The sequence below is a fragment of the Indicator indicator genome, chromosome 3 (genome assembly GCF_027791375.1).
Source record: "Indicator indicator isolate 239-I01 chromosome 3, UM_Iind_1.1, whole genome shotgun sequence".
NCBI classification, from domain to species: domain Eukaryota; kingdom Metazoa; phylum Chordata; class Aves; order Piciformes; family Indicatoridae; genus Indicator; species Indicator indicator.
In genome coordinates this window covers 49,434,353-49,449,341 of record NC_072012.1, presented here as the reverse complement: position 1 = coordinate 49,449,341, position 14,989 = coordinate 49,434,353, and the positions used below count along the sequence as shown (strand labels likewise).

Below are 14,989 nucleotides of genomic sequence, written 5' to 3'. Positions count from 1 at the left end.
TGTTTGAGCTGAAGAGGGAAACATCATTTCAGGATCCTAAAAGAACAACAACAGCAAAAAAAAGCAAAGATCATGGCAGACCTCTTGACAGCAAAAAAAACCCCAAAACTGTAGCATGAGAAAGACATTTTTGGAAAATTATCATTTCAAAAACTTGCTTGAATAGTCAAATCTATCTTTAAATCTGCTCTGAGCTGAGAAAAAGTCACCATCTTTTTCAGCTGTGTTAACCATCAACAGGATCATAACCACCCTCCTCCAAGCTGAGAAAGCAATTTTGAACAAAACAAACAAACAAAAAAAGATAATCAATAGTCTTATGTTTTTCTGCCTATAGTCTCAAACCAGGCATTTCAAAAGTGTAGAATTCAGAATTGCTGTACACTTGCTGGAGAGCCACAGCAATGCCACTAATGGCCCAGTCTCCAAGCATGAGTCAGTACATGCCAACAAGCTGCTCTGGCATTGTTTTGCCACTTGGCTCTGCTCTGGTGAGACCTCACCTGGAGTTCTGTGTACAAGTCTGGAGCCCTCAGTATAGGAAGGACATGGACCTGATGGAGAGGGTCCAGAGGAGGGTCATGAAAATACTCAGGGGGTTGGAGCAGCTCTGCTATGGGGACAGGCTGAGGGAGCTGGGGGTGTTCAGCCCGGAGAAGAGGAGGCTCCAAGGAGACCTAATAGCAGCCTGCCAGTACCTGAAGGGGGCTACAGGAAGGATGGAGAGAGACTGTTTGCAAAGGCCTGCAGGGACAGGAGGAGGGGCAATGGCTTCAAACTAGAGCAGAGCAGATTTAGATTGGATGTTAGGCACAAGTTCTTTACTATGAAGGTGGTGGAACACTGGAACAGGTTGCCCAGGGAGGTGGTTGAGGCTCCATCCCTGGAGATATTCAAGGTGAGCCTCAACAAGCCTCTGGGCAACCTGATCTAGTTGGGGATGTCCCTGCTGACTGCAGAGGGGGTTGGACTGGATGAGCTTTGAAGGTTCCCTCCAGCCCAGACCATTCTATGATTAAAGAGATAAGAGCATTGCTTAATCCATAGCATTAATGTGGTAAAAGAGAACAAAAAGTTAGCAGAGTAGGAGGTTCCTTCCAACCCAGACTATTCTGTGATTCTGTGAGACACAGACAAATGGCTCAAAACCTAACAAGTCCCCCCCAGTGGACTGGCAGAGGTTTTGCTATCTTTTATTGCTTTGGTAATTTCAGATACTTTGGAATGGTTTGCCCCACGCTGAGAAGTGTCAAGGCACACCCAGGCTAAGCAACCTATCCAAACTGTGCAGGTTTTCCTTCCTCCTTCTTTCCTTCACTCTAGAGAAGTCACAGTTTCAGTACCAGTATAGATTCAAGTATGTTTGTGTCTGGAATTTCAAGTACTCTAGTGATCATTAAATGGAAATGTGGGAAAATACCAACCTGGAACTAAGCTATGATCAGTTCTAACCCAAACTTGTCTTCCTCATGTTCCTTGTGTGCTGTGATGAATTCTTGAAGCATCTTTCTGTCATTTGAAATTGTCTTAAACTGCCACAGAAACACTTCCCCTCCCCCCCCTTTCTAAAAACCATTTGCCACTTGCTACTGTAAGAGAGGAGATCTGAAATCAAGCTTCAAACAAACCTTTTTGGCTGTGGAAAGGAATATGAAACTCTCTCATGACTTTACTTGTCAGCAGCAAAAAGACTCTTCAACTGTCTTAACCACTGTACAGCTTGATAGGTTTAATACTTCAACTTTTGCTTTTTTGTTTGCTTTTTGTTTTGTTTTTTCCATTTGTCATTGCTGAAGAAATAATTTCACAATCTCAAATCAAAGTCAACACTGCAGTGAGGAGAGCTTTTCTACTTTATTACAAAGAGAAGAAGCCTTTATGTGGTCAGAAAATACAAGATTGATTTTTTTTTTCTCTTTTCCTTTTTTGTTTTTCCTTTTTTTTTGTTTTTTTTTCTCCTTTTCTCTCTTCCTATGAAACGCTGCTGTTCAAACAGCCAGAGTGAATTGTCTCAGTTCACTTTTTTTTTTTTATTTTTTGTTTTTTTTTTTTTTTTTTTTAAGTCCCATCACATTCACTTGGGTATGGATGTCCTTGGCTGCTGAAAATAATCTGGCCCTTTAGTGCACAGGGCGACAAAGTTAAAGTCCCCTGACCAGCAGTTCCAGAATGTCCCATTTGGTTTTTTATTTTGTTGTTGTTGGTTGTTGGTTTTTTTTTTTTGTTTCTTTTTTTTTTTTCATATATTGCATCCATGCACACCTCCTAAAAATGAGGTACAGCAGGGCAAACATTTTCCAAAATAGATGTCATATATATAATATATACACATTCGTACATACATACCTTTATTCATGTGATGTCCAAAAAATTTAAAAAAAATGTACACATTTATTACAAAATCGTAACAAAGACTGGACAGTGTTTTGCTCATTCTGGAAAGATGAAGCTCAGTAAATACACAGCTCTGGAAACTCACCAGAGACTGTGGCGATATCCTTTCTTTCTTAAACAGTCAAAGATATTTTCTTGCATTAAGCTTGGCAAAAAACCAAAAACAAAACCAAAAACTGCCTTTCCAAAAAAAAAAAAAAAAAAGAAAAGAAAAAAAAAAAGAGAAGGGGGAAAAAAAAATATGAAGGAAGCAAACCTTGCTCATCTTTCCAAATGAAATACGAGAAGGATCTTCACATAAAAATGCACAAACAGTTTTTATTACCAATAGTGCTACAATGAACAATGCAAATTTTGTTTTGTCTAATTTTTTCTCTCTCTTTTTTTTTGTCTTTTTTTTTGGTCTTTTTGATGTCATCATTTGTTTTGTTTTGTTTTGCTTTGTATTGTTTTGCCTTGTTTTGTTTTGCTTTGCTTTGTATTGTTTTGCCTTGTTTTGTTTTGCTTTGCTTTGTATTGTTTTGCCTTGTTTTGTTTTGCTTTGTTTTTTTTTACATTTTGGAAAACTAAGTGGTAAACTTTTTTTGTCAGTGTGTACTTTGCTTGTCTTTACAGACCCAAGCTTGTCTGCTGGCAAAAAAAAAAAAAAAAATGAAACAGAAACCAAAATTCAGACCCTGCTCAAACTAAAGAAAAACAATTACAAATTTAGTTGTTGGGCAGCACATAATTAGTAAGGCAGGACCTCAAATGGTGACCCCTTCCAATGAGCCAATTGCCAGATCCTCAAGGAATTAAAACCAGGATGCCTGAGCCACATCAGTTCTGCAGTTATGTTGAGTATTGTGCTGAGACAGCCATACCCCAAGAAAAGGGAAGTCTTTAGAAGGCTTGCTGAGCAGGGTTGTAGTTGAAGGTTGATGGCAGATGAGGCCTTTCTTCTAATTTGTCATATTCCAGATGGAACTCCTACAATTGAAAAAAAAAAAAAGACAAAAATCAAATAAAACAACAAATCATTTACCAGTCAAGACCTGGTCTTTGTACCAGCCACACTTGAAAAGCACAAATACAGAAGGGAACAAGTCCTAATTTACCTTAAGGCACAAACACATGATTTCACTGTCCTGGATTCTGTATTTTAAGTAAGAAAAAAAAAAAAAAAAGGGTCAATATCCTAAGCCACTGCACCTGCAACATGCAGGCTCTCCTGTTCTTCTGAATACTGCATGACTCATAACTCTGAAGTTCTCATCTCAAGCCGTTTGATAGATGTGCACACACAAAACACAAATACACAACAGCAGCAGCTGAACCATGAAAAAAATTCTCTGTCTTTCAACATGCCACACATACAGAGACTTCTTTTGGAGAACCTGAGGTTTGAGGATATTTTGTGGCATGCTGTCAGGCCCAGTTGTAAGTTAAACTGCCTAGGGGTTTCCCTCTTGAGGAACACTGTCAAAAGATGCTCAAGTACTGAGTCCTGCTTAAGCCAGAATTTAACAAAGTCTTCCACCATGTTTCTTTCATGCTCAGATTTATGCTTCAGACTCAGCCAACCCTCCTGTCCAGCCTGAGCTCCCTGTTCCTCTATCACACCTGGCCAACATCTTTCATAAGAAATGCTCTCAGTGTTTCATAAACAACCTCACAGAATAAGAATCTTTGCCCATGTACTCAGATGCAACACAAGCTACTGGTTCATAAAGAAGCAGTTTTATTGTCTCACCAGCACAGCCACCTGGACTTCTGTTTGAGGGCATCTGGTTTGAATAATTGTGTAACGTTTCAAATTCTTATTCTGACTGCCTTTACTACAAAACAGACTGCAAGCACCTTTGAAGTCTAAATGCATCCTGATTGTTACAGTGGAAAAAAAAAAAAAAGGCAGATTCTTTCCTTGTGCACACAGCCCTGGTTTGTGCACTCTGACACTTCACACAAAAATCACAGAAACATTCAGGTTGGAAAAGCCCCTCAGGATCACCAAGGCCAACCCACAACCCTACTCTACAAGGCTCACCCCTAAACCACAGCCCCAAGCACCACACCCAAACCACCTTCAAACACAGCCAGGCTTGGGCACTCCACCACCTCCCTGCCCACCACATTCCAGTCCCTCACCACTCTTGCCCTCAAAAAATGGTTCCTACTGTCCAGTCTAAAGCTACCCAGTGGCAGCTTGAGGCCATTCCCTCTTCTCCTATCACTAATGACCTGGGAGAAGAGACCAGCACCAACCTCTCCACAACCTCCTTTCAGGTAGTTGTAGAGAGCCAGGAGGTCTCCCCTCAGCCTCCTCTCTTTCACACTAACCATCCCCAGCTCCTTCAGTCTCTCTTCATCACATTTCTTCTCCAGGCCCTTCCCAGCTTCCTTGCCCTCCTCTGCCCTGGCTCCAGCACCTCCACATCTCTCTTGGATTGAGGTGCCCCTAACTGGACACAACACTCAAGATGTGGCCACACCAGAGTTGAGTACAAGTGGACAATTCGGTGCTTGTTCATCCACAAACGGACATGGACTTGCTTGAATCTTTTCTTTTTCAGAGCCTTTTGGCAGTTGAATTGTGTCTCATCCCCATTTTATTTCCAGTCAATAAACTGAGCAAGCAGAAGTTTCAGAGTTTTTCAAGGGTGCTTACAGGTAATTCAACAACAGACGGGAATAATCATTTATTTTGCCTAACTCTGTGGAGAACCTCAGCAGAACATCAACTGTCTATCTTCAGAACAAACTTACCCCACTGTTTTTATACACTAATGAAAACATCAAGAGGACTGAACAGATTCTTTTGGAACACTCTCAGAAGTGACTAAAGAGTATAACAGACTAAACAGTAGAATAGCTTTTACAGGTAGGCAAACCATATTAAAGGCCAAGCCAATGCAAGACCACAAAGAAAACCTAGCAAATCCAACTGTCAGACCTCTCTTCTTTAAAATAAAACCACGTCTATCTAGCATAGAAAGAACATCCAGCATGGCAAGGAAACAGATCAGGGAAAAATGCTCTGCCTTCTGTAAGTCTGTATCCCCCAGAGAATCCCATCCCTAAGCCTGGAAAATCCTAGCAAAACCTATATGAGGTTACAGCCATCTGCACTGTGCTGCACATCTGCTTTGTTCCTGCTTCCCAGTTCTCTGCTTCAAAGTTGGTTGTCTGTGTGGGGTTTTTTTTGTGTGTTTTTAAGTCTTTTTAAATTGAATGTTGTTTGGGTTTGGTTTTTATTTTGGTGGTGGGCTGGTTTATTTGGGCTGGCTTAGGTGATACATAGACAAGCCAATTTGTTTTGGCATTCCTAATTAAGACTGCATGCCAGCTGGTGTCTGGCTCTCTTTTTTTGTGAGGATACATACAAGTGTGCTGATACTGAAGAGGTATCTGCCTGCTGCCTCTTTCTGCCAGAAGCAAGATCAAAGTGTACAAATCTATGCAGGTGTTTTGGTCTTAAAGCCTGGTTTAGGTTGGATGGATCTTCCTTAATTCTGAAGTCATCCTATAATAGAAAAAAATACCACTCAAAAGTTTCTCCCATTCATAGCTTTCCATTTTGCACATGATCCTGGAACAGAGCCTGCAGATCACCACCCATCTATGGGTCAGCTTCAGTTACTTCAATCCTTCACACACTCTGAAATGCCTTCAAAATTACCCATGGAAAATGACTTCTTCAAACTGATAAGGACAGTTATCAGTAGCCTAAAATGGGCTTTCCAAACTCAAGGTGATTGCCTGCCTCTGTTGGCAGTAGTGAGCAAGGTGAGTGCTTGAAAGAAATGTTCAGTAGCTTGATGTCATGGTGTGAGGTGGGTGCCTCTTTATAAAAAAAGAGTCCTCCAGGAGGAGCAGGAAGGTCCAGGGGATGGAGCAGGTGCCCAATGAGGAGAGGCTGAGAGCCCTGGGGCTTTTTAGTCTGAAGAGCAGAAGGCTGAGAGGGGATCTGATCAATGTCTATCAATAGCTGAGGGCTGGGGGTCAGGAAGGAAGGGACAGGGACAGCCTCTGCTCACTTGTGCCCTGGGACAGGACAAGGGGCAATGGATAGAAACTCCAACACAGGAGGTTCCACCTCAACATGAGGAAGAACTTCTTGACTGTGAGGGTCCCAGAGCCCTGGAGCAGGCTGCCCAGAGAGGTTGTGGAGTCTCCTTCTCTGGAGCCTTTCCAGCCCTGTCTGGATGTGTTCCTGTGTGCCCTGTGCTGGATTCTCTGGTCCTGCTCTGGCATGGGGTTGGACTTGATGATCTTTGGAGGTCCCTTCCAACCCCTAACATCCTGTAAGCCTGTGAATGGAACATTGTAACTTCATTACTCAATCCCCTAATCATGCTATCTCTTTATAAATTGGCAGCAAGGTCAACTCTCTCTCTCACACTCTTTTTTTCTCTACCCTATCTGCTCTCTGGAGGGAGTCCCTTAACTGGTAACCCATGGAGGAGGCCTGTTTATGGCTTTCAGAGGCTGGGCTGATTTTCTCCTGCACAATTACAGCCTGCTTAGGCAGGGAGGCAATGAGTGGCAGGGAGGCAGTGAGTGGCAGGGAGGCAATGAGCACTGGGTTTGTGGTCTAGTCTGGTTAAGGGAAGACTTTTGGGGTTTGGGTTTTTTTCATGTATCCTGTATATGTATTAGGTGTTAAGGCTTCATGTATTCTGTATTTTCCTGCATATTTTTGAATACAATTTCTCTATTTCTCTCCAATTCAATGACAGCCTCTTTATTTTACTTCTTTTGGAAGTAGAAGTATTTCTGCTCACTCTTTAAACTAAAGACACTTGAACAGTCCTTTGTCAGCCACAACTTGGAAGTCCCTCATTTCCTCCCTGAAAGGGTTGTCAAAACACTGGAACAGGCTGCCCAGGGAGGTGGTGGAGTCACCATCCCTGGAAGCCTTTAAAAGCTGTGTAGATGTGGTGCTGAGGGACATGATTTAGAGGTGGACTTGGCAGGGCTAGGTTTGTGGTTGGATTCAGTAATCTCAAAGAGCTTTTCCAACCTAAAAAATTCCCTGATTCTGATTTTTCACTGAGGATTTGCCTATGTGGTTTGCTGCTGCTGTTGAGAAGACATGAGAGAGGAATGGAAGTGGGTATGAAATCAAAAATGTTTCCTACAATTGCACCTCTTGAGATCCTAACAGAAATTGTCTGAAGTAAACTGTCTGGAACATCACAGAAACATTCAGGTTGGAAAAGAGCCTCAGGATCACCAAGTCCAATCCAGAATCCTACTCTACAAAGTTCACCCCTAAACCATATCCCCATGCACCACATCCAAACCACCTTTCAACACATCCAGGCTTTTTCATTTGCATCCCTTTGTCAGCAACCCTCAAGTCCAACATCCAGTAGTGTGTAAGAGCACCTGAAGCTGGACCTGACCATACCAAAACCCAAAAAAGAACTCAATAACCAAATATTTTTTGAAAACTAAGAGGTGATTATTTATTACATAGAGAAAAATACTTGTTTTACAGGTATGCTTTTTGGTTCTGCTTTTGATTCCAGGGGCCACTATGGTTTAGGATGTGAACAGTAGGACCAGTAATTTTTAATATAAGCAGATACAAATAACATATTAAAAAAAAAGTCACTTAGCCACTGACAAACACCTCTTATTTTCTGCATGGAAGTAATTATTAAAAACTAAGTGCCTTTTAGTAACCAAGAATAATGAATACTAAATGTGTGTGGAAAATTCAGGCACGTGTGACATTAAATAAATTGCAAAGAAATCAACCATCCTGAAAACTTGTTGTGATGGTAAAGTTACATCAGGCTGCACATGTGCAAACAATAGGTAAGAATATTACTTGACTCTGCTCTGGTGAGACCTCACCTGGAGTTCTGTGTACAGGTCTGGAGCAGACCTCAATACAGGAAGGACATGGAGCTGATGGAGCAGGTCCAGAGAAGAGCCACAAAAATGCTCAGGGGGTTGGAGCAGCTCTGCTATGGGGACAGGCTGAGGGAGCTGGGGGTGTTCAGCCTGGAGAAGAGGAGGCTCTGGGGAGACCTAATAGCAGCCTGCCAGTACCTGAAGGGGGCTACAGGAAGGTTGGAGAGAGACTGTTTGCAAAGGCCTGCAGGGACAGGATGAGAGGCAATGGCTTCAGACTAGAGAAGAGCAGATTTAGATTGGATGTTAGGAACAAGTTCTGCACCATGAGGGTGGTGGAACACTGAACAGATTGCCCAGGAAGGTGGTTGTGGCCCCATCCCTTTGAGATATTCAAGGTGAGGCTGGACAGGGCTCTGGGTAACCTGATCTAGTTGGGGATGTCCCTGCTGACTGCAGAGGGGGTTGGACTGGATGAGCTTTGGAGGTCCCTTCCAGCTCAGACCATTCTATGATTCTGTGATTAAGGAGATAAGAGAATTGCTGAAGGTGATCTACAGCATTAATGTGGTAAAAGAGAAAAAAAGGTAGAAGAGTAGGAAGTGTCCTGAGGACAAAATATTCTGAACTGTGTAAGTCCATCAAAGGAGGTGGCAGAAACCTCATGGCTAGATCAAAAATTTCCAAATAGGACTGAAAAACAGCATTTATACTGGCTTGAAGATGGAAACAAAGACCCAGATGTAAATTAAGGCTGAATAAAAATGCTATGACACATCACTCTTAGAAAAGCAAATTTAACTTCCTAGTATTATAAGAGTATCTCAATTAATATTGACCTTAAAGGTAATTTAAAATAGGCAGCCACCCTTACAAGCAAATAAACACTTGGAAATTAAACCCTGGCTCCCATAAAGACCTCCATGCAAGACTACTTCTCAAAGGAGAAATTCCAGACAGTTTACTTCAGATAATTTCCATTAGGATCTCAAAAGACGTGCAATTGCAGGAAGCATTTTTTATGTCATACTCACTTCTGTTCCTCTCTCATGTCTTCTCAACAGCAGCAGCAAACCACATAGGCAAATCCTCAGTGAAAAATGAGCATCACAGAATCTTTTAGGTTGGAAAAGCTCTTTGAGATCATTGAGTCCAACCATGAAGCTAGTGCTGCCAAGTCCACCACTAAACCATGTCCCTCAGCACCACATTTACACAATCTTTTAAATGCCTCCAAGGATGGTGACTTCACCACCTCCCTGGGCAGCCTCTTCCAATGCTTTTGACAACCCTTTCAGGGAGGAAATTTTTCCTAATATCCAACCTAAGCCAAGCCTGACACAACTTGAGGCTGTTTTCTCTCATCCTGTCATAACTTGTAACTTGGGAGAACAGATTGGTCTCTACCTTGCTACGACTTCCTTTCAACCTCATTTTCTCCAGGGTTTTTTTTCCCCAACATGAGTTCTTTCAGCAGCCCCTCACAAGACCTGTGCTCTAGGCCCTTCACCTGCTTCACTGCCCTTTTTTGGAGACAGTCCAGCACCTCAATGTCCTTCTTGTAGTGAGGGCTCCAAAAGTGAATGCAGTTCTCTAAGTGTAGCCTCACCAGTGCTGATTACAGGGGAACAATCACTTCCCTACTCCTGCTGGTCACACTGTGATCCAAGCCAGGAAGTTGTTGGCTTTCTTGGGCACCTGGGCACAAAGTGTCTTTACCCATACTGTACTTTCCACGTGCTCTGGGATAAAGAAATCAAATATACAGACATATCTGCAATCCATGTTTTCCTAGATGTTGGGTTGCACTTCAGATGCACTTGAGGTTTATTGTCACTTGTATTTTTCCCCTATTTAATACCATCTATCAGCAGAATTAATTTGATTTTATGCCTTAACAGTTTAGGAACTGCCTCATTACTCAGCTGTTCTGCTGCATTTCCTTCCTGAGTCTATTATCTATTAGGGATATAAAAATAGAGCTTACAGCTTAACAAAAAAAAAAAAAAAAAAGATTAATACATAGTTTGATGCTTTCTTGAAAGAGGTTATTCAGTTCACTTTAGAGTGCTTTGTTAAAACCAACACAGAGCACTATTAAAAAAAATAATAAATAATAAAAATCTGTTACAGCACACCTGATTGATGTTTTTACAAACTTAGGTCTTAAGGTTTAGTGATATTATCCAAAGTAAACAGCTTGCATTTCACTTTGCCTATCATAATGCACTATAAAATAGCTACAGTAACTACATAAGCTGATAATGCACAAGGCTCCAGGTCTGCAAAACTGGATTTGCACACACAAGGCAATAATCTACCTGAAAGAATTCTTGTCTGACTACTCCAAAAATGATGAGTGAAACTGTCAACCAGCAAAAGAAGGGCCATGAGGATGAGCAGAGGGCTGGAGCTCCTCTCCTATGAGGACAGACTGAGAGAATTGGGGTTGTTCCAGTACCTGAAGGGGGCTCCAAGAAAACTGGAGAGGGACTTTAGGGTGTCAGGGAGTGATAGGACTGGGGGGAATGGACCCAAGCTAGAGGTGGGTAGATTCAGATTGGATGTCAGGAAGAAGTTCTTCTCCAAGAGGGTGGTGAGACACTGGCACAGGTTGCCCAGGGAGGTGGTGGAAGCCTCATCCTTGGAGGTTTTTAAGGCCAGGCTGGATGTGGCTCTGGGCAACCTGCTGTAGTGTGAGGTAGCCCATGGCAGGGAGGTTGGAACTGGATGATCCTTGAAGTCCCTTCCAACCCTGACAATTGTGTGACTCTGTAATGACTATTGTGGCCTTGTAAGGAACTGATATTCCCAGCATTCCCTAATAATGGAGCAGTTTTAATACAAGACTGCAATTTATCAGAATTGTTTAGTCTATTTTTAATTTCCTGAAACATTAATTAATACTTCTGCTTTTGACAGAAAAAACAAACAAACAAACAAAGAAAAAAACCTTGGCCATACTTTTCTTTCCATTCAAAGCAACATGGAGTTATCAAATCCTGCCACTTTTTTTGTGTTAGTCTTCCTCCAAGGAAATGCCAACTCCAGAAAATTCCTATTAGAGGTAACAACATTACCATACAGTGCCAAGATTACACCTGACAGACATCTAAGTTCTTATTTATGTCACAGAATTATTTCTAGCAAGTTACTCCTTTTCCATGTAATAAAACAGTGATTTTCCCCCAAATCCTTCTCCAGATCCCCAGGATCAATACTCAACTTGCCTGCAGTATTTTGCAAACTAAAATCAAGTAAAAAAATTTAAAATACTGTTCCAGTTTCACTATTTTCACTACATTAAGAAATACCCAAGCTTAACATAAATAAATAAAAGGATATTCTCTCTTCCTATGGGCACTGGAGAGATAAAATTAATTATGTTGCTTTTTGTAGTTACTGTTGCAGGTAGGAAACTTTGTAAAAGTTTCTACTATCTATCAGCTGCTTCTTAATGTTGGGAAAATTGTTAGTATGCAAATTAAAGAAAAAAGAATCTAGGCAGATCTTGGGGGCAAAATCAGCCAGAGTAGAGGTGGTGATTCACACATCTCTTTCATGGCAGCACCTTCAGGAATGCCTAACAGATCAAGTCAGCTCTACTCTTTGAAAGAGGAAGGATGTAGGATGCTAATTTTATCAACTCAAGTACTGGATGCTGAATTTCAGGACAGCACTCAGGACTCAAAACAGAGTTTCAAAAGTACTGCTTAAGCATCAAGTAGCAGCTTCATGTATTTAGTAGAGGGAGAAAAAGACAGTAACAAAGTAGGAACCACCTCCTCCTAGTGAAAGGGATGTTTTCACATAGGGTGAAACTCAATTCCATTGACATGTGAACCTGCATGAGGTTCTTATTGCTCAGAATTAAATAGAACATATTCAGATGACTCCAGAAAACAAATCTAGCCTTTCAAAAAGGTACTTACTGCCCTTCTGATGATCTTACATAACAGTACAATGGCTTTAAATAGTGTCTTGTGTAACCCACAGGAAGTGGGGAAGTATACCAAGGAGCAAATCTATAGCTCAAGTTTGTCTGGGCTTTCTTTTGAGGGGAGTGACGCTTTTGCTTGAAAGTTGGAAATTACTTTAAAAAAAACCATAAAACCTTCAGATTTCTTACAGTCATGAGAAAGGCTACAGAGGCAACAAGTCATGCATGCAAATGGACTGAAGAACCTCCCACATGATCTGGTGCAGCTGAAATGTTCATTTCTGAGCAGAGCTTGCACAGAGTAAGCAAACTGATTGGGGGAAGCAGAGAATAAAGGAAGAAAAGAGAACTGTATCTAGTTAATGTCTAGGTGACACTTCAATATGCTGTCTAGGAAGAAATGTAATGCATTTAAGAGAGAAAAGAACACTGAACTTTATTCCCTTTAATTTAAAGCTGATGTTTAAGAGCACATCAATAGACACATAACTATTTCATGTCATATTTAATAATCTCCCAAAGGTATAGAGGTAACCTGCTCACAGAAATTGAATGCCTATTAAGCAAAAGATTCTTAAGTTTGGCTCCAGGTGAAAAGATTTCTGATTAAATGAAATGCATAAGCATGTGGAAATAGAGACAGCTCCTCCTTTTCCACAAGCAAGCCAATGGTTTTTAGGCAACCTTTATTCCGCCACACATCAGAAATGAAGGTAATGAAGTTAAAACAGCAGGAAGATAAAATGTTGAAACTTTTTTTGGGAGGGTGGGGGAAGGAGGGGTTGGGTTTTACTTTTGTTCTTCTAAAAGTAGGTGGGTGATAGACAATCTGCACAAGGGAAAAGAGGTACCTTAGCTACTTTCCTCCAGTTAAGACAGTCAAAGAAGTAATATGTTCCCCTCTCGTAGGTGTTGGTTTTCATCGTTGGCTCCATGCCGGGTGCCCTGGTGATCCATACTCGTTCTTCTTTGTGGTATCTCCAATCCCGGTTAAATCTTGCATTTTCAATAGGAAGGGGGGAGGGAAAAAAAAAAAAGAATTTTTAGTGTTAGTTATCTTGAAATTGGTTTAATTAACTAAACTTTTAAGGTTTCAATCAAAACTAGACAAAGCATTCCAAAGCAACCCAAAATTTCTAAGGCATCGTTCTACCTGTGATCTCACACCTCTTCCATTTATTTATTATACCTCAGATTGATCATGTAAGAAACTTTAACAAGTCTGGTAGGTCCAAACAACACCCTCTCTTTTAATCATTATTTACTGCTTTTCGTTTTTGCTGAAGACAGACAAGTTAGACATTTCACAAGGACTGGCACCTGCCACTTTGTTCAGTGCTGCTTCGGAATGCAAAATTCACCACAATGACTTTTCATTGCCACTACAGGAATGAAAAAAGAATTAACACCAAATAGAACCAAGGTTGGAGGATGTATTTGTAAAAAAAAAAAGGTTTCCAGCTTGAAATTGACTAAGCTTGTGTCTAACTTGATGTTTGCTTTGGTTTTGTTCTTTTGTTTGTTTTCCTTTTTTCTTTTTGTTTGTTAGCCGTTTGTTTTTTGTTGGTTTTATTTCCCTCTACTCCTTCATTACTGCAATAATAAATCACAGAAGACTGACAAAACAGTTTGAACGTACAGCTCTACTGCTGCTAATAGCTGTAATACATCTCCTCCATTCATGTAATAGAGATAAAACAGGAGATCTTCTCCATATCGGCCAAGTTTTATTGCAGCCAGCTGCAAAAGATTGAAGAAAACGAGGATGAAAAATCACAAGAGAGAAAGGTTTGTCAGACATACTAATCCCACTTAAATAACACAAGGTTACATCCAGAACTCCCATCCTAAGGGTGTTGCAAATGATACTCTAATATTACAGAGTAACTATTATCAAAGCAATCAATTTTTCTTCACTTCTAATGGTTCCGACTTAAAGGATACAACAGAAAATAAACTTGAAGCAACAAATCAGCCAACTGGAATTTTCTCCCTGTAGCTATGTGTATCCTCATCTCACTGGTTTTATTAAACCCCCAGGCATTTGCATGTATTTGCTCACTTCACCCTCTAAGTAACATTACTCAAGTGTCTCACAGTATTTCTTGCAGAACTACTATAGTTGAAAGGCAACGGATCTACTAAAGCAAACCCTATTCGTGTAGGTATGGAATGAATGCAACAACAGATCACTATGAAAATAGACTGAACCACAATCCCAAGCTTATCTCAAGAAGAAACAGCACAGATTTCATTATGCATGAACCATCAGAAACTTCTGCTTTACATGAAGGGGTAAAACTCTTAACACTCTGTGGAATGGGTGCGAGATGTGTCCAATTAGCTGGTTAAATCCTAAAAAGGGCTGAGGGCACCCATAAAACACAACAGATTTTGGACATTACCTATCTGAAAGAGAATTTAGAAAACTGCTGGTAATAAATGAACAACAAAAAAAAAAAAACCACACACACACACACACGTACTCACCTTATCCCTAATGTGAATGTTAGTTAAGTATTCAGATGGAACATGGAAGTCTAAAAAAGAACCGGAATTGATGCAACTATTAAGACATGTAAATGAATATCATCTGCAAACATTTACCTTAAGTTGAACAGTTAGAGCTCACTTACCTATGTCTTGAGGTCGACATGGTGATGATGCCCAGGGTGATGCAAATTTGGGGTAAAGATTTCTGAAGAAAAGCACAGATTTTTCAAAATTAAAACCAAAACCCCGAAGCAACCAAACAACAACCACAACAATAAAACCCTCCATAACCAGCCTCACAAACCTAAAAACAGCCAC

General features: G+C 40.8%; 1 protein-coding gene across 2 annotated transcripts in view; it reads right to left on the bottom strand.

Moving 5' to 3' along the window:
* Window positions 1-3,069: 3,069 nt before the first annotated feature.
* The window catches only part of CNOT2 (CCR4-NOT transcription complex subunit 2), a 113,193-nt gene continuing 101,273 nt past the window's right edge, over window positions 3,070-14,989 (bottom strand). For both annotated transcript variants that reach the window (XM_054399390.1, XM_054399389.1), the window contains exons 11-15: window positions 14,815-14,876; window positions 14,669-14,718; window positions 13,818-13,918; window positions 13,030-13,174; window positions 3,070-3,363 (exon numbers count right to left, since the gene is read on the bottom strand). In XM_054399390.1, the coding sequence (XP_054255365.1) occupies window positions 3,277-3,363; window positions 13,030-13,174; window positions 13,818-13,918; window positions 14,669-14,718; window positions 14,815-14,876 (445 nt within the window). In that variant the 3' untranslated portion in view covers window positions 3,070-3,276. The remainder of the gene's footprint in view (window positions 3,364-13,029; window positions 13,175-13,817; window positions 13,919-14,668; window positions 14,719-14,814; window positions 14,877-14,989) is intronic.